This window comes from Eriocheir sinensis, chromosome 8, assembly GCF_024679095.1.
Source record: "Eriocheir sinensis breed Jianghai 21 chromosome 8, ASM2467909v1, whole genome shotgun sequence".
Lineage (NCBI taxonomy): Eukaryota > Metazoa > Arthropoda > Malacostraca > Decapoda > Varunidae > Eriocheir > Eriocheir sinensis.
In genome coordinates this window covers 4384304-4410405 of record NC_066516.1, presented here as the reverse complement: position 1 = coordinate 4410405, position 26102 = coordinate 4384304, and the positions used below count along the sequence as shown (strand labels likewise).

The 26102-nt window shown below is 46.5% G+C and overlaps 1 protein-coding gene across 4 annotated transcripts in view; it reads right to left on the bottom strand.

The window, feature by feature from the left end:
* Nucleotides 1-26102, bottom strand: part of LOC126995389 (serine/threonine-protein kinase 26-like) — a 122917-nt gene that overhangs the window by 86936 nt on the left and 9879 nt on the right. For 3 of the 4 annotated variants that reach the window (XM_050854904.1, XM_050854902.1, XM_050854905.1), the window contains exon 2: nucleotides 9802-10246. In XM_050854904.1, the coding sequence (XP_050710861.1) occupies nucleotides 9802-9843 (42 nt within the window). In that variant the 5' untranslated portion in view covers nucleotides 9844-10246. Of the gene's footprint in view, nucleotides 1-9801; nucleotides 10247-10738; nucleotides 10877-26102 lie in introns of those variants that run through there. The other variant, XM_050854903.1, reaches the window with a different exon arrangement.

Genomic DNA, 26102 nt, shown 5'->3' with positions numbered 1-26102 from the left:
CATTAAGTTTCTCACCAACTGTACAGTCGAGAATGAGGTCAGGGTCGTTTACTGATAAAAGATCCAGTATATTGCTTTCTCTTGTTGGTTGAGTTACAACTTGAGTGAGGAACGAATCCTCCACCATTTCTAAAAGCCTGTTACCCTCTTGATCTCCAGTCATCAGTCCCCAGTCAATGTTAGGGCAATTAAAGTCCCCAATTATAATTGCTTCCTTGCTTTGTGTTAGAGAGTGAATCTCTTCGTAGAGGGCAGTGTCATCGGCTGCCTGTTGTTTCGGAGGCCTGTATACGGTTGCAAGTGTTAGTTTCTTGTTATTTGCGGTTATTTCCACATAGACAGAATCGTATTTCTCTGCGTCCTGTTTGTCTATTTTATGGCAGGAGTGTACTTTTTATAGCAAACTACCAACTACTCTCCTCCTTTCTTGTGCTTTCGACTTTGTGGAAGCTTTCACACCCAGGAATGACATTTCGGATTCTAGATGGGTAGAGTTGGCCCAAGTCTCTGTGATGGCTACCACATCTGGTTTCTCTGTTGCAATATACGCCCTAATTTCGTCCTTTTGGGTATTAAACTACGTGCATTTGTGTACATGATAGAAATGTACCGTGACGAGTTGTACCAGTTCGCTTGTCGGAGGCGGGGTTAGTTACACAGTTTCTTGGGGGTCGCACTGACGCTACGGGTTGGTTGATCAGGGTTGCCTTTGCCCGTCCTCGCCCGCCGTTTTTGAAAGGCTTTTCGAAACACTGCCTCGTCCAGAAGCCTCCTGAAACGCGCCGATCCAACCTCATTCAGGTGTAGTCCATCGTTCCAAAACAAGTCTGGGCGCTCAAGGAAGTGGTGCCAGGCGTTTGTAAACGCCACGCCTTCGTCGTCACAAATTTCCTTCAGACTAGTATTGATGTTGCTCGCTTTGCTGTTGAAGCGGCGTAAGCTGATTCTGGGTAGAATTCCAGAGACAATGACGTGAGGGACTTGGTCTTGTAACGCCGAATGACCTGACGGTATTTTGATAGTAGGGCCTGAGTTTGAGTAGACTGAACGTCATTTGTCCCCGCGTGAATCAAATAAACTGTGTCTTCCTTCGCGAGTTCCGTGACAGCATCGACAGCTGAAGTAATGTCGTCCAGTTTGGCTCCCGGAATACAATAACGCCTCCGCGTCTCTGTATTCCTGCCGCAGAATTCCGTTAATTGACCTCTAACCAGCGAGTCCCCTAAGTCTAACAGATGTTTTCAGCTTGTCTGTGCCCCGAAACTGTGTCTGATCTACGCAGACCACAGCAGGAAGAATGGTCTTGTGGCGTCTAATGGATGAGTAGTGAGCAGGGAGTGTGGTGGCGACTGGACGTGGAGGCGTGAGAGGGCTGGTGTGTTAGGAGGGACAAGGGGAGATGAGGAAAGAGGAAGAAGGGGTTGACGTAGGGGAGCAGTGGTGGTGGATGTGGCGGATGGGGCGGAGGGGGCCGAGGCGGAGGAGGAGGACGGGGAGGAAGGGGTTGACTGGGGAGGAGTAGAGGAGGAGGATGTTGAGGATGTGGAGGAGGGGACAGAGGCGGAGGAGGAGGAAGGGGCGGTAGGGGTTGACTGGGGAGGAGTAGAGGAGGAGGAGGAGGGGACAGAGGCGGAGGAGGAGGAAGGGCGGTAGGGGTTGACTGGGGAGGAGTAGAGGAGGAGGATGTAGAGGAGGGGAGAAGAAATGGAGGAGGGGGCAGAGGCGGAGGAGGAGGAAGAGGAAGAAGGGGTTGGCTGGGGGAGTAGAGGAGGAGGATGTTGATGATGTGGAGGAGGGGCAGAGTTGGAGGAGGAGGAAGGGCGGAAGAGAAGAGTGAGGAAGAGGAAGGGAGGAGGAAGAGTAGGTGGTGGTGATGGTGGGATGGGTGGAGGGGGGGGTGATGGCGGTGCTGGTGGTGGAGGGTGAAGAGGGAGAAGAAGAAGACGAAGAAGACGAAGAAGAAGAAGAAGAAGAAGAAGAAGAAGAAGAAGAAGAAGAAGAAGAAGAAGAAGGAGGAGTTGAGGGTGTGACGTCACGATGTCCCAGAGTAACGCATTGGAGCGTTGTAGATCCTCGTTGGTTGTTTGAAGTGCCTGAATACGTAAGTAAGACACAGTACCTACACATCGCGTCGCTGGTTTGGTAATGAATCGCAGCATATTTCTTTGAACAATTACAGCAATTGAAATAGTTGGACGGCATGATTACTTCTTTTTTTTTTTTTATTTACTGTTGCAAGACGATATATCGGTGAGCTTTACAGTTAAGATGAATTTTGTATCAACACCTGGAGGGAGGCATTTTTAAATCGGTCGAGTCACGCGGGAGAGTTTGAGGTGGCGTCTATGAGGCCCACGTGTTTTCCCTACTGGATTAAAATTCTATGGGGGATTAAACTTTTACTCATTTTCAAAACAGGTGTGCTTGTATACGCGTCAAGCTTAGTACTTCTACGTTAGTGACAGATTTTCTACGTTAGTTAGACACAAGAAGCTCACTGTCTTTCACTGGGTGCTGTGTTAGGTCGTGTAGTTGTAATCCTACTGAGGAAAGACAGGAAACACAAAAAAGTCGATTAATAACTTAACCGCTCGTGGCTGTAGCAGGGAAGTCCTCTCACTGTAAGGTAATCCTCGCAACACTTCAAACACTAGTTAGACGCGTCACAGCACTGAGTTAGACGTTAATTAATTAGGTTGAGTGGTGCTAAATAAGACAAGTAAACAAGCACAGTTAGTCGTTCGATTTCTGAGAAGGCGTACGGGCCTATTTAAGTAACGGTTAATTAAAAACGTGGATGAACGGATTTCAAAAGTTGTGACGTTAAAATGTAACACACGGAGTCGATTTACACACACGGAGTCGATTTACACACAAAATAACAAGTGTCGTTTCACCAGACGAGGCGAAAAGCAAGGTTAAGGTTTGATGCCGGTAGGGCAGCGAGGTCAACGTCCGTCCCTTTGAGGAGGTCAGGCGAGACTGAAGAAGAACAAGAACAAGAACAAGAAGACGAAGAAAAAAAAGAAAGAAAGAGGAGACAGCTAAAAATCCTTCCTCTTCCTCCTCCTCTACCTCTTACTTATTATTTCCCCTCCCCACACACACACACACACACACACACACACACACACTGACCTGCCTCACTATTATACCCACTGCCATGCCCTTCTTTCTCCTCCTCCTCCTCCTCACCTCACACCGTACAACCACATCCGGGAGCTGTGACTACATAAACAGCCGACTCACATAGGCATCCTCCTCCTCCTCCTCCTCCTCCCGCGGCCAATGACATGCCCTCGCTCTGGCCTCATCAGGTGGTGGTGCTGGGCGTGAACGAATGTGCCGCAACGAAAAAGTGTGTCCCTTTTATTAGGTGCCTTTTACGAGGGCTGAGTTAGAGGCTGATTAAAGAGAAGGGTTGAGTGGGAAGGAGAGGGGAAATAAGAAGTGAAAAAAAAAATAATAGAAAAGGAGAATAAAAAATAGTAATGGTATCAAAAGTAGTGGTGGTGGTAGTGGTAGTAGTAGTAGTAGTAGTAGTAGTAGTAGTAGTAGTAGTAGTAGTAGTAGATAAAGAAGAAAAATGAAGAAACAAAAGTTGCGTAAAAAAATCACTTCCGTCAGATAAAATACTCGAACTTTAAAAATTCCAACGCAATATCGATAACGGCACCACACACACACACACACACACACACACACACACACACACACACACACACACACACCAAAACTAACTACAAAAAATGCTGGCCACGTCATTTAGTGTGATGGAATTAGTGGCTGGCTTTATCTCGACACTTCCGAGGCACAGACTTTGGCTCAGAAAAATACAGCAAGGCGTAGGAGGCAAGAAAACAACAACGACAATGACAACAACAATAATAATAATCTCAGAACTAACTAACCACTTCCTCCTCCTCCTCCTCCTCCTCCTCCTCCTCCTTCTCCTCCAGTGCCCTGCGGCGTTCCCCCAGCTTACGGCATCACTCCCAAAACTCCCGCCTCCCATTCCCCTCCCCTTCCCTCTTCCCCCCGACCACACAATCTCGCAACACAGACACGACTTCCCGAGATGACGTTCAATTTCTTCGCCTCTTGTTTCAGCGAACGAAGGCGCGTCAAATGCATACCCGAGAAATAACACAAAAACGAAGAAAAGCCAAGGGGGAAAAAAAGGGCAAGAAAAATAAGAGACGCTAATGCCAGTCTCTCTGATGGTAAAAGCAGAAGCACTTCAATCTTTTCGGAGTGACCTGCATGCCGGGTGCTGCTCCTCTTTTGAAAGTGTCCAAAGAGGAGAGAGGATAGGAGTGAGAGAGGGAAAAGTTGTGTGTGTGTGTGTGTGTGTGTGTGTGTGTGTGTGTGTGTGTGTGTGTGTGTGTGTGTGTGTGTGAGAGAGAGAGAGAGAGAGAGAGAGAGAGAGAGAGAGAGAGAGAGAGAGAGAGAGAGAGAGAGAGAGAGAGAGAGAGAGAGAGAGAGAGAGAGAGAGAGAATTCTCCCACGACGTGATAACGTTACTAGATTCGTGATTACCAGTCAGTATACTACCGAAAAGTTCACCAACTTTTCTTTTTTCTTTTTACTACTACTACTACTACTACTACTACTACTACTGCTGAAATAACCGCTCCTGTCAGGGAATAGCTTTTAGTGGTCTGAACACGACTCTAGCCTCAGCCTTCCAAGTGACAGGCAGAGGTGGTAGTCTTCGCGTCAAGAGGCGTCGTTAAGAACTGCTCCACATATACACAAACTTCCAGCAGGTCAACCTCTCCAATACTTCCGAACGGCGACGAATTGCTGACCTTTTAACGGAGCTGGCGCGGCAATCATGGACGCACGCTCGCACATAAACGCACGTACACACAAGCGGTTTTCAGGCTAATGGGTAAAAACACATGGCTCTACAGGTGATAGTTTTCAGGTACACAAGCTTGTCGGGCAAATAGCTTCAGGGTAAACACATGGCTCTCAGGCCAATAATTTACACACACACACACACACACACACACACACACACACACACACACACACATATACACACGCACCGAGTAGTATACGAGTATTTGCTGCGCTTCCCTCACGGCCGAGCGATAACGGGGCTCTAGTCGCTATCTTAGGAATGTAATTTACATCACCACTATATATGTGGTGGTGCTGGTGGTGGTGGTGGTATTGGTGGTGGTGTAATCAGGGAATACTCGAGTCCCTCATATCAATTTTCCTTCTCCTATCCTCTCCAAGAAAAAAAAACACAACAAGAAAAAAAAAACGTAGCCTCGCCTCACTGTGTGCCTCAAACGCTCACCGGACCCCATACACACACAAGGCCACATCGCACGTCACGTTGGGCCTGACATTATCACAGGTGAGGCAATCGTGAACACCCACAACATCCGCGCAGGTGAACACGATTACGATGCCCGGTTTTCCTGTCTGCATTAGCTTATCGCCGGTACTGTGAAATTCCTGCGCGACAAGGTGTTGGGAGGGTGTGTGTGTGTGTGTGTATGTATGTGTGTGTATGTGTGTGTGTGTGTTATGCAAGGTTTTATCACGAGAGAGAGAGAGAGAGAGAGAGAGAGAGAGAGAGAGAGAGAGAGAGAGAGAGAGAGAGAGAGAGAGAGAGAGAGAGAGAGAGAGAGAGAGAAATAGTGAGGTTTCGAGAATTAATTAACATACATAGGCCTGTACCAAATCGATAGCAATGATGCCTGTAAAACCCTCCTACACACACACACACACACACACACACACACACACAAACACACACACACACACAAATCCCAACAGCTGAACGCACTGAATGGACCAAATTACACGGAGATTAGTCGTCCTTTTGTGTCACGAAGTAAAAAAAAAAAAAATAAATAAAGTGATAACCTCCTTCTCCACCGATAAGAGTTAGTCGCAAACTCAAGTCTCTATATCCAGATGCCCTTGATACGAGCCTAGCCTCTTCCTGTAGTTTGCCCTCAATTCTCTCAATCTCACCTTACTTCCCTTTCTTTATATGTGACCCTGTTTATATAATTTACATGCATACCATTTCTTCTCCTTTCGATCTACTGTTCCCTAAACCTTTTCATTTATTTTTCTTAATGTATATGTCACGTATTTCTTTTACCTTTCCCTTTATACTTCCTTATACTACTTAATGTCACTGGTTATACAATTCACATACTTGTTATATCTCTCCCTTTATACTTTTCCCAATACTTCCTTATACTACTTAATGTCACTGGTTATACAATTCACATACTTGTTATATCTCTCCCTTTATACTTTTCCCTATACTTCCTTATACTTTACTTAATGTGTCACTGGTTATACAATTCACATACTTGTTATATCTCTCCCTTTATACTTTTCCCTATACTTCCTTATACTTTACTTAATGTGTCACTGGTTATACAATTCACATACTTGTTATATCTCTCCCTTTATACTTTACCCGATACTTCCTTATACTTTACTTAATGTCACTGGTTATATCTCCTTCTCTATACTTTTCCCTATACTTTCATATACCTTACTTAATGTGTCACTGGCTATATCACTCACATGGATGCAATCTCTTCCTCCTTCTCTATACTTTTTCCCATTCTTCCATATACCTTACTTAATGTGTCACTGGTTATATCACTCACATGGATGCAATCTCTTCCTCCTTCTCTATACTTTTTCCCATTCTTCCTTATACTTTACTTAATGTGTCACTGGCTATATCACTCACATGGATGCAATCTCTTCCTCCTTCTCTATACTTTTTCCCATTCTTCCATATACTGTACTTAATGTGTCACTGGTTATACAACTGACATGCATGTAATCCCTTCTCCTCTTCTACACTTTTCTTTATCCTTTTCCAAAACATTGCGCTATACTTTTCCTAATATATTTTCCACTAGTTATACAAATCACAAAATGCAATCTACGCCACTTCCCTATACTGAGAAGCACAATATATAGAGAAACAGAGATATAAAGAGAAAAAAATTAAAGATAGATTAACACGGATACTTATTGACCACAAGAGAAAAAAAAATTAAAGATAGATTAACAGGGATACTTATTGACCACAAGAGAAAAAAAATTAAAGATAGATTAACACGGATACTTATTGACCACAAGAGAAAAAAGAATTAAAGATAGATTAACACGGATACTTATTGACCACAAGAGAAAAAAAAAATAAAGATAGATTAACACGGATAAAGAGAAAAAAAATAAAGATAGATTAACACGGATACTTATTGACCACAAGAGAAAAAAAAAATAAAGATAGATTAACACGGATAAAGAGAAAAAAAATAAAGATAGATTAACACGGATACTTATTGACCACAAGAGAAAAAAAAATAAAGATAGATTAACACGGATACTTATTGACCACAAGAGAAAAAAAAAATAAAGATAGATTAACACGGATAAAGAGAAAAAAAATAAAGATAGATTAACACGGATACTTATTGACCACAAGAGAAAAAAAAATAAAGATAGATTAACACGGATACTTATTGACCACAAGAGAAAAAAAAAATTAAAGATAGATTAACACGGATACACAAGAGAAAAAAATAAAGATAGATTAACACGGATACTTATTGACCACAAGAGAAAAAAAATAAAGATAGATTAACACGGATACTTATTGACCACAAGAGAAAAAAATTAAAGATAGATTAACACGGATACTTATTGACCACAAGAGAAAAAAAATTAAGATAGATTAACACGGATACTTATTGACCACATGAGAAAAAAATTAAAGATAGATTAACACGGATACTTATTGACCACAAGAGAAAAAAAAAATTAAAGATAGATTAACACGGATACTTATTGACCACAAGAGAAAAAAAATAAAGATAGATTAACACGGATACTTATTGACCACAAGGGAAAAAAAATAAGATAGATTAACACGGATACTTATTGACCACAAGAGAAAAAAAAATAAAGATAGATTTGACCACAAGAGAAAAAAAATTAAAGATAGATTAACGCGGATACTTATTGACCACAAGAGAAAAAAAAATAAAGATAGATTTGACCACAAGAGAAAAAAAATTAAAGATAGATTAACACGGATACTTATTGACCACAAGAGAAAAAAAATTAAAGATAGATTTGACCACAAGAGAAAAAAAATTAAAGATAGATTAACACGGATACTTATTGACCACAAGAGAAAAAAAATTAAAGATAGATTAACACGGATACTTATTGAACACACATTACAATTCAACCAAACAGGCTAGGAATGTGAATGATCTATAGTTAAGAGAGACGTGACTGGCGGTGAAGACTGGGGAGAGCTGTTCTGACATAGGTGGTGGGTAATGGAAGGTGTGGGAATGTGCGTGTGTGTGGGGTGGTGGTAGGGGTGGGGGGGAGGGGGGAGGTTACTGGGCCGCTAACCAACATGACCATTGTGTAGTGGTGGTGGTGGTGGTGCCTGACACGTTCATCACCTTGTATACATATCCGCCGTAAGTCTGTCGCCATACACCCTAATCTCCCTTATCGCCAGCCATTCCTGATCTAACACACACACACACACACACACACACACACACACACACACACACACTGCTGCCAAGTCCGTAACGTTTCTTCATACACACCTTACGTCTACATATTCCAATTAACATTCTTGCCCTCCTCCTCCTCCTCCTCCTCCTCCTCCTCCTCCTCCTCATCGTCGTCGTCACGGTCTTGTAATATATTCCTTAACTCTGCCCTCCTCACCTCTACGCCCCTACCCTTACAAACACCTCTACGTTATCGTCCACATCTCTACATATATACATCCCAGTACTCAAACTCCTCTACACTATCCTTAACTCTGAACTCCACACCAGGTCCTCTACACCCCTACACCTCCCTCCCGATACAGTAAACTCCTCTACGTTATCGTCCACATCTCTACATAATATACATCCCAGTACTCATACTCCTCTACACTATTCTTAACTCTGCCCTCCACACCAGGTCCTCTACACCCCTACACCTCCCTCCCGATACAGTAAACTTCTCTACGTTATGCTCCACACCTCTATATCTACCTCTCATTACACAAACTCCTCTACACTATCCTTAACTCTGCCCTCCACACCAGGTCCTCTACACCCCTACACCTCCCTCCCGATACAGTAAACTCCTCTACGTTATGCTCCACACCTCTACATCTACCTATCATTACTCAAACTCCTCTACACTACCCTTAACCCTGTCCTCCACACCCCTAAATCTCCCAGTACACAAACTTCTCTACACTCTTACCCCCTTCCTCCTCATTAATTCTGTCCTACTCTTTAAACTCTGCTCTCCATGCCCCGATAAACTTGTGTCATGTTGTTATATACACCAGCTAATTCTATTCTTTTGACAATACATACCTTTTGCTTGACCCAAACACCTATACATTTAGAGGTCTGATGGATTCGTTCGACACTCATCCTTTATACCAATCGACTGTTTTATATTCTTTCAAGTTTACTCTTATTCAAAGCATCCATCCGTTTCAGCACCCCTCACTGACCTTCACGCCTCACACTCTTCCCGACAGTCACTTCCTTCCTAACCGTCTCAAACCCTTCCCCAACAAAATCCCATACTCCCCAAGACCTCACAGCTTACCCTATAGCCCGTCTTATTCCTCAACGCCTCACACCCTCCCTTACAGAACCACCGACTCTCACTCTCCCTTACAGAACCTTACTCCCAACATCTTTCACTCTCCCCCTTGCATCCCCTCTCTGACCCCAACCTCCTCCTCGTAACACTCACCTTATTCCGCCGCCAGTCGTGGTGTGGGTAGGGGGCTGGCATGGTGTCCCCCGCCTCGAAACTGCCTCCCGCCCTGTTGCCAATGTTGCTTCAGCCTCCCCCACCGCCTCTACCTCCTCCTGCTCCTCCTCCTTCTCGTGTCACTAAGGTTACCTCCACCACTACCTCCTGAACTCTGCACGTCAAGTCATCCGTGTTTTTCGTTTTGGTGTTTTATTTTTCACTGCTTTTCCTTCTCCCTCACAACACCACTGCTCTGCTTTGCTAGTTTCTCTTTTCTATTATTTTCTTTTTCTCTTCCTCCACTTCCTGTTTTTTTATTATCGTTTTCTTCTCTCTCTTACTCACTCCTTTCTCTTCCTTTCACTTCGTCAACACAGTTTCCGTCCGTGTGATTTCACTCGCCTCAGTTTCACCCACAAAGCTTTCTTGTTTTTGCTGTAATCTTCAACCACAGAAAATACGTTGAAATTATTTAAGTGCACTTTTAAACACGTTTTTAATCATTCTCTCTCTCTCTCTCTCTCTCTCTCTGAATCTGTGTGTGTGTGTGTGTGTGTGTGTGTGTGTGTGTGTGTGTGTCTGTGTGTGTGTGTGTGTGTGTGTGTGTGTGTCTGTCTGTGTGTGTGTGTGTGTCTGTGTGTGTGTGTGTGTGTGTGTGTGTGTGTGTGCATGCAAGTAGTCACACAGCCACCCTCGCCCTGTGTACCCGACGCCGTGACGCCAGACAGTCAAAACACACAACTACAACCCGCAACAATCCCTCCACTCGCACATTCCTAAACATTTCAAATCAAATCTCCTCCACCTCTGACGGGCCTCCTCCGCCCACAAACTGATGTCACTTTCACGCCGTTATAACTCCACCGCCGACACTGTGTGGGTGGATGCAAGGTGGATGGGCCGGAGCACCACAGACACGGACACACACACCCACCTTCCTGGCCCACCACTATACGAATGACAGGTGAGGAGGTTCAGGTATCAGCAGGCGGACTGAACGGAACACACACAAAGGCTCCAGGGAAGATAATGGGAGTATTGCGCCACGGAACACTCTCTTGTGTCCCCAGACCGTGACGCACCACTGATATATAGCGCCAGAAGGTTGCTATTAGAAAGTATAGACGATAGTACTATTACGCGGGACCATTAACCAGCCACAACATCAAGACCACCAAGACCGTGACGGGACCATTGCTTCGACCGAGAGCTTCTCCAATTAACTCGATTGGACCCGTCTCCCTCGCTATATGGTCTAGAAACGAGACTGTCAGTGAAAATTCAATCACTTATAGTTTAAGCTTCCCATTATGTGAGAGGCTTAACATCAGACAAAACAATATCTTATCGAATTCCCAAAGATAACCTATCACTATCTATTACAGACTTGCCCCACCACATCACGCAGTCACTCAACATACAAACCCACATACAGACAGACAGACAGAGACAAACGTACCGACAGATAAATGCACGCAGGTAGAACACACATAAACACACACCGCCCATGATGCAAGCGACCACCACCCAAAACATTACCGCGCACAAAAAAAAATAATAGTAATAATGGACCAATAACAAGAGGAGCAAACCGACCAGCAGCAGCACACCAAGGGCAAGGCCACTGACACTCACCTCCCCCCCCCACCCCCAGCAGCCCGCCAGGTAAGCAAACACAACACACCACGCCACTGAACCAATCGACGCTAGGAGATCCAAAACACCATCCGTGCAGCTACACACACCAACAGCCTCGTGCACAGCCGTATCCAGAGCAAACTAGCAGCACATCCTGAACACACACACACACACACACACACACACACCGCAGGACCGCTACACGCCCAAGCAGCCGCCAGCCAGGCACTTTCACGGTTCCATTAGCACCTGGTATCAATGCTTCCTCCCAACTTATTCCACGCCTCGAGAACTGCAACGCCTGCACACACACACACACACACACACACACACACACACACACACACACACACACCAGAAGAGAAAGACTGATAACATCTGCAGAATAGTGAGACTTCCGATTTCTCACCACCGTGGGAACACTTCACGAGCGGAGTGGGACTGTCGAGTGGGAGTGGCGATGAGAGGGAGCGAAAGAGATGAGTGGTAAGTGGAAGAGACGAGTGTGAAAAGAGAGTAGAAAGAAACAAAAACAAACTGATGAAAGGGAGCGGAAAGAGGGTTGTGTGACGATTATGAAGTGACGGATGAAAGACAAAAACAACACAAACTGATGAAAGGGAGCGGAAAGAGGGTTGTGTGACGATTATGAAGTGACGGATGAAAGACAAAAACAAAACAAACTGGTAGACTGGTTGAGTGGGAGCAGAGAAGTTAGTGTGAGTGACGACCATATGAAACAAGAGATGGGAAACACAGAAACAAATGCAATAAAAATAAACTGAAAGACTGGTTGAGTGAGTGGGTGGATGAGTCAGTGAGTGGGGGAGGTGAGGGGGGATGGATGGGTGGGTGAGGGGAGCTAAACGTGGCTGGGAGTGGCTGGCTGGCAAGAGGGGAGTGCACGAAGGGGGAAGAAGGAAGGGGAAGAAGGCGAGGATGTGACGTGAAGAAGCAAATAGGAGAGAGGAGATGTGGGGGTGGAATCTCTCTCTCTCTCTCTCTCTCTCTCTCTCTCTCTCTCTCTGGCCTGCTACACCTCCATTATTTTATCATCTTATATATATTCATGTAATTCTTCATATCCAAAAATCCTTGCCAAGGGATTCAAACCATGTTCTTTCGGTTATGCTTTATTGTGTATGGTGGATTAATGACTCTCTCTCTCTCTCTCTCTCTCTCTCTCTCTCTCTCTCTCTCTCTCTCTCATCCACCCTTCCACCAACTTCCTCTCTTCCACCTTTCCCTCCCTTCCTCTCTTCTAACTCTCCCTCCTTCCCTTCCCCTCTTCCACCCCTCCCTTCCTCTCTTCCATCTCTCCCTCCCTCTCTTCCACTTCACCCTCCCTTCCTCCCTTCCATCTCTCCCTCCCTCCCTTCCTCTTAACTCCTCACCCCCCCCCCCTCTTTCACCCATTAATCGCAGTGACATGCTCGACCGGATAGAAAGTGAAGTGATGGAACGCTACGAGATAACCCCGTGGAGTGATGCTCATGGGTGCTAGGAAACCGCTGTTGCTATGACTACCTCTCCCCCTCCCCCTCAGCCTCAACCCCCTCCCCCTCAGCCTCAACCCCCTCCCCCTCAGCCTCAGCCCCCTCCCCCTCAGCCTCACCCCCCTCCCCCTCAGCCTCAACCCCCTCCTCCCCTCCTGTATCTCCTTTTTATACTCCTCCTTTTCAGCTGCAACTACAACAACCTTCATTATCCAGCCTTTCATCACCATCGCAACCAACACCATCATCATCTCTACTACCACTCAGAAGCTTCATCTTTCAAATTACGCTCAACACTTTTTCCTTTTATTTTTCTCTCATTTTTGTATACGTACTATACATACATACATACACATATACACACATACATACAGACAGACACGCACATTTTTTCCAACAATTTCCTTATCCTCTTTATCTTTAGTTATCAACCTCATCAACGCATTTCCTCCTCCTCCTCCTCCTCCTCCTCCTCCTCCTTCTCCTTCGTAACCACAAGCACCTGACCGCCATCCCCTCACACAATCACCAGGTAACAATGGCCGACAGGTGACAGATAAACCACGATCACAGCCCCCCATCACGAGGTCCAAAAGGGGGGTCAGGGGGAGAGTGGAAGTTGTGGAGATTGTCTTTAGTCTGGGTCATAAGCACGGAGGAGGAGGAGGAGGAAGTGGTGGGTGTGTGTGTGTGTGTGTGTGTGTGTGTGTGTGTGTGTGTGTGTGTGTGTGTGTGTGTGTGTGTGTGTGTGTGTGTGTGTGTGTGTGTAAGGAAAACAAATCGAGGCGCACTCAAACAGACGCCAAACCAAACACAAAGGAAAGCAAAACGCAACAATACCACATTCCAAACACACTCCCTTCCCCCCTCCCTCCTTCCTTCCCAATATCCAATGAAACCAGCACACACACACACACACACACACACACACACACACACACGCACCGACTTCCTTAACACTAATTTCCGTCGTTTGAAAAGTAATGTCCGCTGGAAAAGGTTCTGGCGTGTGTGTGTGTGTGTGTGTGTGTGTGTGTGTGTGTGGACAAAATGATGGAACGCAGCTAAGGAGGGAATGATGTTAGCTTGAGAGCATGCCACTGGATGAAAGAGGGGAGGGGGAAATGGAGGGGAGGAGGAGAGGTAGGCAAGGAGGGCTGATGGGGAGAAAAAAAAATGAAGAGAAGGAGAGGGAAGGGGATGAAGAAAGATATGGAAGATGACTGCCGGTGGAATGTGGAAGACAGTGGTGATAACATAGAAATGGGAGATAGTGGAGAAAAGGACAGAGAGAAGATAGAGGAGGGTAGAGTAAGCAATGAACGTGATAAGATATGAGAGAGGAGATGGAGGAGAATGAGAGGTACAGAGTAAACCCGAGAGGAAGGAAGAAAGGAATGAAGGAAGGAAGGATAAAGAAGGGGAGAGGGGAGGAGCGAGAAATCTTGCCTAAGGAAGGAAGGAAGGAAGAAGTGACGATCATGAAAAAGGGTAATAAATAGAAGAAATAGAAAACACAGAACAGGACAGAAGATAAGGAAGGTAAAAAATAAGACCAGTGAGGAGAGGAAAGGAGAGGAGAGAAGAGAGGAAAGGAGAGGCGAGAAGAAAAGAGGGAAGGGAAGAAGAGGATAAAGAGGAAAGGAGAGGAGAGGAGAGGAGAGAAGAAAAGAGGGAAGGGTTGAAGAGGATGAAACGAGAGGAGAGGAGAGGAAAGGAGAGGCGAGAAGAAAAGAGGGAAGGGATGAAGAGGATAAAGAGGAAAGGAGAGGAGAGGAGAGGAGAGGAGAGGAGAGAAGAGGGAAGGGAAGAAGAGGATAAAGAGGAAACGAGAGGAGAGGAGAGGAGAGGAAAGGAAAGAAGAAAAGAGGGAAGGGATGAAGAGGATAAAGAGGAAAGGAGAGGAGAGGAGAGGAGAGGAAAGGAGAGGCGAGAAGAAAAGAGGGAAGGGATGAAGAGGATAAAGAGGAAAGGAGAGGAGAGGAGAGGAAAGGAGAGGCGAGAAGAAAAGAGGGAAGGGATGAAGAGGATAAAGAGGAAAGGAGAGGAGAGAGGAGAGGAGAGGCGAGAAGAAAAGAGGGAAGGGAAGAAGAGGATAAAGAGGAAACGAGAGGAGAGAGAGAGAGGAAAGGAAAGAAGAAAGAGGGAAGGGATGAAGAGGATAAAGAGGAAAGGAGAGGAGGAGAGAGAGAAAGGAGAGGCGAGAAGAAAAGAGGGAAGGGTTGAAGAGGATAACGAGGAAAGGAGAGGAGAGGAGAGGAAAGGAGAGGCGAGAAGAAAAGAGGGAAGGGATGAAGAGGATAAAGAGGAAAGGAGAGAGAGAGGAGAGGAGGCGAGAAGAAAAGAGAGAAGGGAAGAAGAGGATAAAGAGGAAACGAGAGGAGAGGAGAGGAGAGGAAAGGAAAGGAGAGAAGAAAAGAGGGAAGGGATGAAGAGGATAAAGAGGAAAGGAGAGGAGAGAGGAGAGGAGAGGCGAGAAGAAAAGAGGGAAGGGAAGAAGAGGATAAAGAGGAAACGAGAGGAGAGGAGAGGAAAGGAGAGGAGAGAAGAAAAGAGGGAAGGGTTGAAGAGGATAAAGAGGAAACGAGAGGAGAGGAGAGGAGAGGAAAGGAGAGGCGAGAAGAAAAGAGGGAAGGGATGAAGAGGATAAAGAGGAAAGGAGAGGAGAGAGGAGAGGAGAGGCGAGAAGAAAAGAGGGAAGGGAAGAAGAGGATAAAGAGGAAACGAGAGGAGAGGAGAGGAGAGGAAAGGAAAGGAGAGAAGAAAAGAGGGAAGGGAAGAAGAGGATAAAGAGGAAACGAGAGGAGAGGAGAGGAGAGGAAAGGAGAGGAGAGAAGAAAAGAGGGAAGGGAAGAAGAGAATAAAGAATAGAGAAGAGAAGAGAGGAAAGGAGAAGAGAGAAGAAAAGAGGGAAGGGAAGAAGAGGATAAAGAGGAAACGAGAGGAGAGGAGAGGAAAGGAGAGGAGAGAAGAAAAGAGGGAAGGGAAGAAGAGGATAAAGAATAGAGAAGAGAGGAAAGGAGAAGAGAGAAGAAAAGAGGGAAGGGAAGAAGAGGATAAAGAGGAAACGAGAGGAGAGGAGAGGAAAGGAGAGAAGAAAAGACGGAAGGGAAGAAGAGGATAAAGAATAGAGAAGAGAGGAAAGGAGAAGAGAGAAGAAAAGAGGGAAGGGAAGAAGAGGATAAAGAATAGAGAAGAGAGGAAAGGAGAAGAGAGAAGAAAAGAGGGAAGGGAAGAAGAGGATAAAGAATAGAGAAGAGAGGAAAGGAGGAGAGAAGAAAAGAGGGAAGGGAAAAAAGAGGATAAAGAGGAAACGAGAGGAGAGGAGAGGAAAGGAAAGGAGAGAAGAAAAGAGGGAAGGGAAGAAGAGGATAAAGAATAGAGAAGAGAAGAGAGGAAAGGAGAAGAGAGAAGAAAAGAGAGAAGGGAAGAAGAGGATAAAGAGGAAACGAGAGGAGAGGAGAGGAGAGGAAAGGAGAGGAGAGAAGAAAAGAGGGAAGGGAAGAAGAGGATAAAGAGGAAACGAGAGGAGAGGAGAGGAAAGGAGAGAAGAAAAGACGGAAGGGAAGAAGAGGATAAAGAGGAAACGAGAGGAGAGGAGAGGAAAGGAGAGGAGAGAAGAGGGAAGGGAAGAAGATAAAGAATAGAGAAGAGAGGAAAGGAGAAGAGAGAAGAGAAGAGGGAAGGGAAGAAGAGGATAAAGAATAGAGAAGAGAAGAGAGGAAAGGAGAAGAGAGAAGAAAAGAGGGAAGGGAAGAAGAGGATAAAGAATAGAGAAGAGAAGAGAGGAAAGGAGAAGAGAGAAGAAAAGAGGGAAGGGAAGAAGAGGATAAAGAGGGTATACCTAATGTAATGAAGGAGAATGAGAGACAAGCGCGAGGAGAGGAAATGAGAAGAGAGGATTAGAGGAGAAGAGAGGAGGAGAGGAGAGGAAAAGAGAAGGGGAGAAGAATAAAGGAGAACGTAAAGAGGTAGAATGAGGAACAGATGAGAAGGTGATGGAGTGCAGGAGGAGGAGGAGGAGGAGGAGGAGGAGGAGGGAGGGAGAAGAAAAAAGATAAGGGAGAAGGATAAAAAAGTAAAATGTATTGAAGAAGAATGAAGAACAGATGACAGCAGGAAAGTACAAGAAAAGGGAAGAAAGGAGAAGAGGATAGAAAAGAATGATGGAGTACAAGGGTTAGGTGGAGGAGAGCAGCGGCAGGAGACAGCAGGAGGGTGGTATTGAAGAAGAATGAAGAACAGACGACACCAGGAAAGTACAAGAAGACGGAAAGGAGAAGAGAATAGAGAAGAATGTACTGAGGGACAAGTGAGGGAGGAAGATGGAGCACAAGAGTTAGGTGGAGGAGAGCAGCGGCAGGAGACAGCAGGAGGGTGGTATTGAAGAAGAATGAAGAACAGACGACAGCAGGAGAGTACAAGAAGACGGAAAGGAGAAGAGGATAGAGAAGAATGTACTGAGGGACAAGTGAGGGAGGAAGATGGAGTACAAGTTAGGTGGAGGAGAGCAGCGGCAGGAGACAGCAGGAGGGTGGAGACGGGTGCGTGGTGTGTGTGTGTGAGGCGGCAACCCACTTGGCGGTATCTGGAACAAGGTCGCCGTGGAGCCTCGATAAGCCGGCCAGACTGTTTTGATCAGACGAGGACAAGCACACCCGTCACCTCCCTATCACCCACTCACCCATCACCCAACACTCACCTATCACCCACTACGTCATCACTCAACCCACACCCATCATCCCCCAATCACCCACACCCATCACCTCCCCATCACCCAACAAACACCATTTCCCCATCACCCGTTCACCCGTGCACCGTCTGCCCACCATACTCATCACCCATCCATCGTAAACCAATAACCCCATAACCCATTACCACAGGGGAAACGTCACCCGGGGAGGAAGAGAGGAGAGAGGAAATGCACGGAGGGAGACAGACAGAAGGAAAAGGTTAGAGGTGAGAAAAATGGATGGAGGAAGAAATGGAGGTATACTGGGAGGAGACAAGAGGAGAGAAAAAGGGAGATAAAGAAGGGAATGAGGGAAGTGAAAAATATATAGAACACGGAGGAAAAAAGTGAGATAAAGGAGGGGAATGAGGAAAGAGTGAAGAATATATAAAACACGGAGGAAGAAAGGGAGGTACTGGGGAGATACTAGAGAAAAAGGGAGATAATGGGAGGGAATGCAGGAAAAGTGAAGAATGTAGGAGAGGAACGGCAATGGGATGATGTAGATGGTGGAGGAAAGGGAGGCTGCATTGGGAGGGTAACAGGGGAGGAGGATGGTGATGAAAAAACGAAGGGGAGAAGGGGAGAGGGAGGAATGAAGGGAGGAAATGACGTGCGCAGACAAACACATCAACACACGCATATATATATTCCCTTCATCTCTCTCTCTCTCTCTCTCTCTCTCTCTCTCTCTCTCTCTCCCTCTCTCCCTCTCTCCCTCCCCTTCCCTCTACCCCTCCCTCCCTCCCCCCCTCTCTAACTTTAGAAAATGGAGAGAAAAAAATGCCGCACGAAAAACAAGGGGTAAGAAAATTAAGCCAGTAACGCCACACCTGAACCTATTAACCTACCGAGACAGGTGAGAGACCCGGCAGGTAAAGGTAAGGGGAGAGAATTGCTAATTACACACACACACACACACACACACACACACACACACACACACACACACACCTGGGGGTAACCTGGCACGCTGATCACACTATAATCACGCCAAAATTACCCTTAACGCTCATATTAACTACAACCTCCCATTGCACTCCCCCTCCCCCCTTCCCTCCAATCCTCCCCTCCCTTCCCTTACCCTCCCTATGCACCCCAGCCCTCCCCTTTACTCTCTTTTCCCTGCCCCATCTCTCCACCGGCATCCCTCCCTACTCCCTCTCCCTTCCCACCCTACGCCGCCTCCAGCTCTCCCCTGGCTTTCAAAATTGCAGTTAATGCTCACTTTATCAGGAAGGGTGGAGGCAACAGGTGGATGAGAGGAAGCAGGTATGGAGGGGAAAGAGAAAAGGTAGGAAGGGAGGGAGAAAGGGAGAGAGGGAAAGAGGGAGGGAGTAGAGAGAAAAGGGGAGTGAGTAGGAAGAAAGGAGAGAGGTGAAAGGAGGGATAGAAGGGGAAGGAGGGAAGGAAGAAGGTATAGAGGGAAAAGAGGAAAGGAAGGACGGGGATAGAAAGAGGGAGAGAGTGGAGAGAAAGGGAGAGTGAGTGGGTAGAAAGACGAAAGAGTAGACAGGTGAGGGAGGGAAGGGGATGGAGGAGAGGAGAGTGGGAGAAGGGGAGGGAGAAAGAGGAGGGAAGGAGTAAAGGAGGAAGAAAGAAGGAATGAAGGAGGAAAGGAGGAAGGGAAGGGGAAAGGAGGAAGAAAGGAGGAATGGAGGAGGAAGGGAAGGGGAAAGGAGGAATGGAGGAGGAAAGAAGGAAGGGAGGGGGAAAGCAGGAAGGGAGGGGCAAGACGGAAGGTAGGGGAAAGAAGGAAGGAGGAGGAAGGGAGGAGGAAAGAAGGAAGGGAGGAGGAAAGGAGGAAGGGAGGGGGAAAGAAGGAAGGGAGGAGGAAGGGAGGAGGAAAGAAGGAAGGGAGGAGGAAAGGAGGAAGGGAGGGGGAAAGAAGGAATGGAGGAGGAAAGGATGAAGGGAATGGGGAAAGGAGGAAGGGAGGAGGAAAGGAGGAAGGGAGGGAAATAAGGAAGGGAGGGGGAAGGATGAAGAAATGAGGAATGGAGGAGGAAAGGAGGAAGGAAGGTGGAGAGGAGGAAGGGAGGAGGAAAGAAAGGAAGGAAATAAAGCAGAGCAGACCACGGTAGGCCTATAGGAACGAGGCTGCCTGCTTTTGATTCAGTCGGTTCGTCAGGCGCTCCGGTGACCCGCGGAACAGATTAGAGCACTTGCTGCACGTGCATACGAAAACGTTCAATTCACTCTTGTCGCAACGAACTACAAGTGAATGCAAATGTTACAGTTCATCGTTTTCACACCAGCTATCACCACGTTGGTTGGGTAACACCTGAGTCATGCCTCCTCTGCTGTTTCATAAGTCTGCAACCCGCCTGGCCCCCATTCATTAAGCCCCAATCAACGCTAGGGCAGTTAAAAACCTAAACTACTGTTGCAATTGTGTACTACTAATGGGAGGGAGGGAGAGTAAAAGGGAGATAATGGAGGGGAATGAGGGTAGAGTGAAGAATATATAGAACATGGAGGAAGAAAGGAAGGTACTGGGAAGAGATAAGAGGAGAGAAAAAGGGAGATAAAGGAGGGGAATGAGGGAAGAGTGAAGAATATATAGAACATGGAGGAAGAAAGGAAGGTACTGGGAAGAGACAAGAGGAGAGAAAAAGGGAGATAAAGGAGGGGAATGAGGGAAGAGTGAAGAATATATAGAACATGGAGGAAGAAAGGGAGGTACAGGGAAGAGACAAGAGGAGAGAAAAAGGGAGATAAAGGAGGGGAATGAGGGAAGAGTGAAGAATATATAGAACATGGAGGAAGAAAGGGAGGTACTGGGAAGAGACAAGAGGAGAGAAAAAGGGAGATAATGGAGGGGAATGAGGGTAGAGTGAAAAATATATAGAACATGGAGGAAGAAAGGGAGGTACTGGGGAGAGACAAGGAGAGAAAAGGGAGATAAAGGAGGGGAATGAGGGAAGAGTGAAGAATATATAGAACATGGAGGAAGAAAGGGAGGTACAGGGAAGAGATAAGAGGAGAGAAAAGGGAGATAAAGGAAGAGAATGCAGGAAAAGTGAAAAATGTAGGAGAGGAAGGCAGGGAATGGAAAGGGAAAGGAGGCAGGGAGGGAGGGAGAGGAGGGAGTGTAGAGCAGGAAGTTGTATTAGTATAACAGGGAAAGATAAAGAGCCGTCGGATTAATATGCAAATGCTAACGCTTAAAATGAGTGATTGCGGGAGGGTGAGGGGAGGGAGGGAGGGAGTAGGGGAGGATGAGGAAGGATAGGAGGAAAGGGAAGGAAGGAGAGGTAATAATATTAATGTATTACAGGAGAAAAATGTGAGAGGAGAATGATATGGATGTAATAGTTTAAAGAGAGAGAGAGAGAGAGAGAGAGAGAGAGAGAGAGAGAGAGAGAGAGAGAGAGAGAGAGAGAGAGAGAGAGAGAGAGAGAGAGAGAGAGAGAGAGAGAGAGAGAGAGAGAGAGAGAGAGAGAGAGTGTGAGAGAGAGTGAGAGAGAGAGAGAGAGAGAGAGAGAGAGAGAGAGAGAGAGAGAGAGAGAGAGAGAGAGAGAGAGAGAGAGAGAGAGAGATGCAGAAAATTGAAAGGGAAACTGGAGATTAGGAAATAACACGAAGAAGAAAATACAAACAAAGAACGAAATGCAGGAGGAAAAGTGTCATATGAGAGAGAGAGAGAGAGAGAGAGAGAGAGAGAGAGAGAGAGAGAGAGAGAGAGAGAGAGAGAGAGAGAGAGAGAGAGAGAGAGAGAGAGAGAGAGAGAGAGAGAGAGAGAGAGAGAGAGAGAGAGAGAGAGAGAGAGAGAGAGAGAGAGAGAGAGAGAGAGAGAGAGAATGTGCAATATAATAAAAGTGCAAGGGGAGGAAGAATTGGGAGAGAATAGGGGAGGAGATAAAAAAAAAGGAGGGAGAAGAGGGAGGAGAGGGAGGAAAAGAGAGTGGAGCATTATCAGAAAATATTGATCGTGGGCGAAGAGAGGAGGGAGGGAGGGAAGGAAGGAGAGGGAGGGAGATTGAGGGACAGAGGAGAGAGAGAGATTTGGAGGTGGAGGGAGGGAACAAGAGGAAGGAAGATAAGGAAGAGAATGCATGAGACAACCAAAATCACCACTACTATGTAACACCATCAACACCACCACCAACACCACTAGCTTCACCCCCCAACACACCACTACCACCAGTAAAACCCCGAAACACGACCTCACCACCACCACAACAACACCGCCACCATCACAACCCTTCATCACCACCACGACAACCATCACCAAAAACACCACTTCTACAACATTAAAACACCACCACCAACACCACTAGCTTCACCCCCCAACACACCACTACCACCAGTAAAACCCCGAAACACGACCTCACCACCACCACAGCAACACCGCCACCAACACAACCCTTCATCACCACCACGACAACCATCACCAAAAACACCACTTCTACAACATCAAAACACCACCACCAACACCACTAGCTACACCCCCCAACACACCACTACCACCAGTAGAACCCCGAAACACGACCTCAGCACCACCACAACAACACCGCCACCATCACAACCACCATCACCACCAAGACCACGATTCTTTACAAACAACGGAGTAAGACGAATAACACTAGAGGATAAGAACAGACCCCACCGAGTGAACGAAATAAATTAACTAAATAGACTAACAAAATGAACGAACTGAGAGAAATGAACTACTAGAAATATTAAAAGGGAAATGAACTAGAGGGGAATGAACTCAGGAGAATAACATATAGGAAGTGAACTTGTTGGTGTTTAGTGAGTGTTCTGATGCTAATTGGTTCACGGATACGGAAGTCAATATCCGTCAGGGCTGTTTATTCACAAAAATACAAACAGGTCATTAAGACAAACACAACACATAGAAAAGGTGTTTGTGTGTATATGCGTGTATATGAATGTTGTGTAGTGTAGATGACATATAAGTGTTGCTGTATGTGTGGAACAATATGTAAAAGAGGACTGTAGCAGGACAAGGACAAACAGCAGAAGATAAACAAGTAACAAGAAAGACAAACAACAGAGACGCCACAAACACGGAGCAAGAACAAAAACAAAGAGCAACAATGAAATAAGAGAGTTTGTCCATTGAGTCAGCGAGGAGAGCACACGACGATTTGTAGGGGTGACTAGCTGCTACAAACTAAGGAGAAAGAGTGAACAATAGACAATGAACTAAAAGAAATGGTCAATACATGAACGAACGAACTGAGAGAAATGAACAACTAGAAAATTGAAGGAAGGGAAATGAACTCTAAACCAAAGGGAACGAACTAAAGGGAAAGGTAATGGTCTAAACAAACAAACGAACCGAGCGAACGAGGGGAAGATGGATGAGGGGAGACAGGCGGACGGGATAAAAAAGAGAGGGGAGGGTAAGGGGGGGAGGAGGAGAGACGAAGAGGGAGGAAACAGGTGAACGGCCAAGAGACAGGTGACAGGCGAGGGTACGAACGAGAGAGAGAGAGAGAGAGAGAGAGAGAGAGAGAGAGAGAGAGAGAGAGAGAGAGAGAGAGAGAGAGAGAGAGAGAGAGAGAGAGAGAGAGAGAGAGAGAGAGAGAGAGAGAGAGAGAGAGAGAGAGAGAGAGAGAGAGAGAGAGAGAGAGAGAGAGAGAGAGAGAGAGAGAGAGAGAGAGAGAGAGAGAAGAAAGAGAGAGAAAGAGAACAGAGAGAGAGAACAGAGAGAGATAACAGAGAAAGAGAGAAGAGAGAAAGAGAGTAGAGAGAAAGAGTAGAGAAAGAAAGGCACAAAGAAACAGAAAAACACAAAAAAAACAGAAAAACACACAAAAAAACAGAAAAACACAAAGAAACAGAAAAACACAAAGAAACAGAAAGAGCGAAAGAGAAAGAGGAGAAGAGAAAGAGGAAGAGAAAAAGCGAAAAGGAGAATATGAAAGAGAAAGAGGAAAAGAGCAAAAACAAGAGAAAAAGAGCGAGAGAGAGAGAGAGAGAGAGAGAGAGAGAGAGAGAGAGAGAGAGAGAGAGAGAGAGAGAGAGAGAGAGAGAGAGAGATGAGTCGAGGGGAGGGATGGAGTACATGACAAAAAATGCGAGGGGAGGCGAGGGGAGTCAACAGGTGGGCCTCAACACACCTGGGGCCGCTGTGCTGTACAGGTGTGGACGTCCCCGCCGCCCCCGCAAGTAAGGTAAATAATCCACCATTCCGTCATGCTGAACAGGTGATGGGAGGGGGGAAAATGGGAAAGGGGGAGAGTTTACTGGGATTCCGGTAGGATGAGAGAATGAGGGGAGGTAGAGGATTGAAAGGGAATGGACAGGAAAAGGGGAGGAGTGTTAAAGAATGGGGAAAAAGGGAGAGGAAAGGACGTGAGTGATAAGGAAAGATAAAGGAAGAGGATAACGAAAAGGAAAGAAAGGAGAGAGGAAAGGGAAGGTGAGTGGTAAGGAGAGAAAGAGGAAAGGAGTGGTAGGGAAAGAAAGGGGAAAGAGGAATGGGAGTAAAGGGGAAAAGTGCTAATAAAATAAATGAGAGAGAGAAGGAATGGGAAGGTGGAGCAGTAAGTCGCCAGGTAAGGTTAGAGCCAATATACACAGGCAATGACAGGTGTTCAAACAGACAGGTATAGAGGTAAATATGACCCAATGTGTGTGTGTGTGTGTGTGTGTGTGTGTGTGTGTGTGTGTGTGTGTGTGTGTGTGTGTGTGTGTGTGTGTTACCTGGATGCACGCAAGCGACACCATTCCCACCGCGCCTCGCACACACCGTTACTTAATTGTTCCTTTTAATATGGCCGCGCTGACTTCCTGGAGTGTAGTGCACGGAGGAGGAGGAGGAGGAGGAGGAGGGGCGTGGTTGTTGTTGTTTGTTGATCGTTAATAAGAACCTTGCCAAGACGGATGCGTGTGTGTGTGTGTGTACCGAAGCCAGTCTAAACACACACACACACACACACACACACACACACACACACACTAAGATTACGTCGAAAAGTATCAAGGCCACAAGAGGGAGGAAAAAAGTGGAATTAATGCCACAAAAGCAAATAAGTTGAATTGTTGCAGGAGACCCTTTGGCATTTCCCAGCAGCAGACGTGTATTCAAGAGAGCGAGAGCGAGAGAGAGAGAGAGAGAGAGAGAGAGAGAGAGAGAGAGAGAGAGAGAGAGCGCAAATACATTCAAATAAGGGGAAGACGGACTACAAAGCGAGCGAGCAGACTGTGAAGAAATGATGAGCAGGGAGGCACGGATAGGGGGGCCAGCAGGTGGAACAGACAGAACAGATGGATGGCAAGAGCAGCAGAAGGGGGAGCAAACCAAGCAGACACGTAAGCAGGTGGGAGAATTGACGGGAGGATTAAAGCATACAGAGACGGGTGGGAAGAGAAGCGGAAAGAAGGGGTAACGGAGCAAGCAGGTATTTATAAGCAGGTGGAAAGGAGGGAGTGGTTCGAGTACATATGAACCAGAGAAGCAGGCAAGCAAGCAGGTGAAATCGACGAGCGGAATGGAGTATATAGACGGGTGGGAGGGAAAGCGGAAGAAGGGGTAACAAAGCAGGCAGGCACTTATAAGCAGTTAAAAAGGAGGGGTGATTTACGTAACTATGAATTAGAAAAGTAGGCAAGCAGGCAAATCAGGGGGTGACTTGAGAATTGATAAAGCAGGGAAGTAAGAAGCAGGCAGGCATTCATAAGCAGTTAAAAAGGAGGGGTGATTTACGTACCTATGAATTAGAAAAGCAGGCAAATCAGGGGGTGACTTGAGTATCGGTAAAGCAGGGAAGTAAGCAGAAGGATGAGAGAGGAATAAAGGCGAGTTGGTTAAATAGGAAACAGACGCACACAAGAGCAAACAAAACGGGTATTGAATTCAAGCAGGCAGGCAAGCAGTACTGGAGGCAGATAAGGGGGGAGGGGGGGGGTATGGCGTGAGAGTGAGTGAAGTGTGTGAGGTGAGGCAGGGAGCGAGGGAGCGAGGGTGGGCAGGTATGGCGTGAGTGAGTGAGGTGAGAGGTGAGGGTGGGCTGGGAGGCGGGCGGGAGAGTGGGCAGGCAGGGAGGAGGGAGCAAGCAGTCAGCACCCAGGCCAGCCCACGCGAGGGCGAGTCTGGGCGAGGTGAACCACTATCATACCGAGGCAAATGTCATGCTTCCTGGGTGACGTCCGCCATCACCCTGGACCAGACAGACAGACAAGAGAGGGAAACATTAAGGAAGGGAGCTACTGGATCAGCTGACGGGAGAGAGAAGGGAGAAATAAAAGACGGAGTGAGAGGGGGAAAGAAACGGGAAGGTAGAGAAATAATTTTGGGAGCAGGAAGAGATGGATGAAAAGGAGGAATTAGGTGAAAAGAGAAGGTTTAAAGAGTAGAAAGAGGGAAGGGAAATAGAGAAGATAATGGAAGGGGCAATAAGATGGGGTGAATTGAAGGGAAAATAAAGTGGAGCAAGTGGTGAGGGAAATAAGTT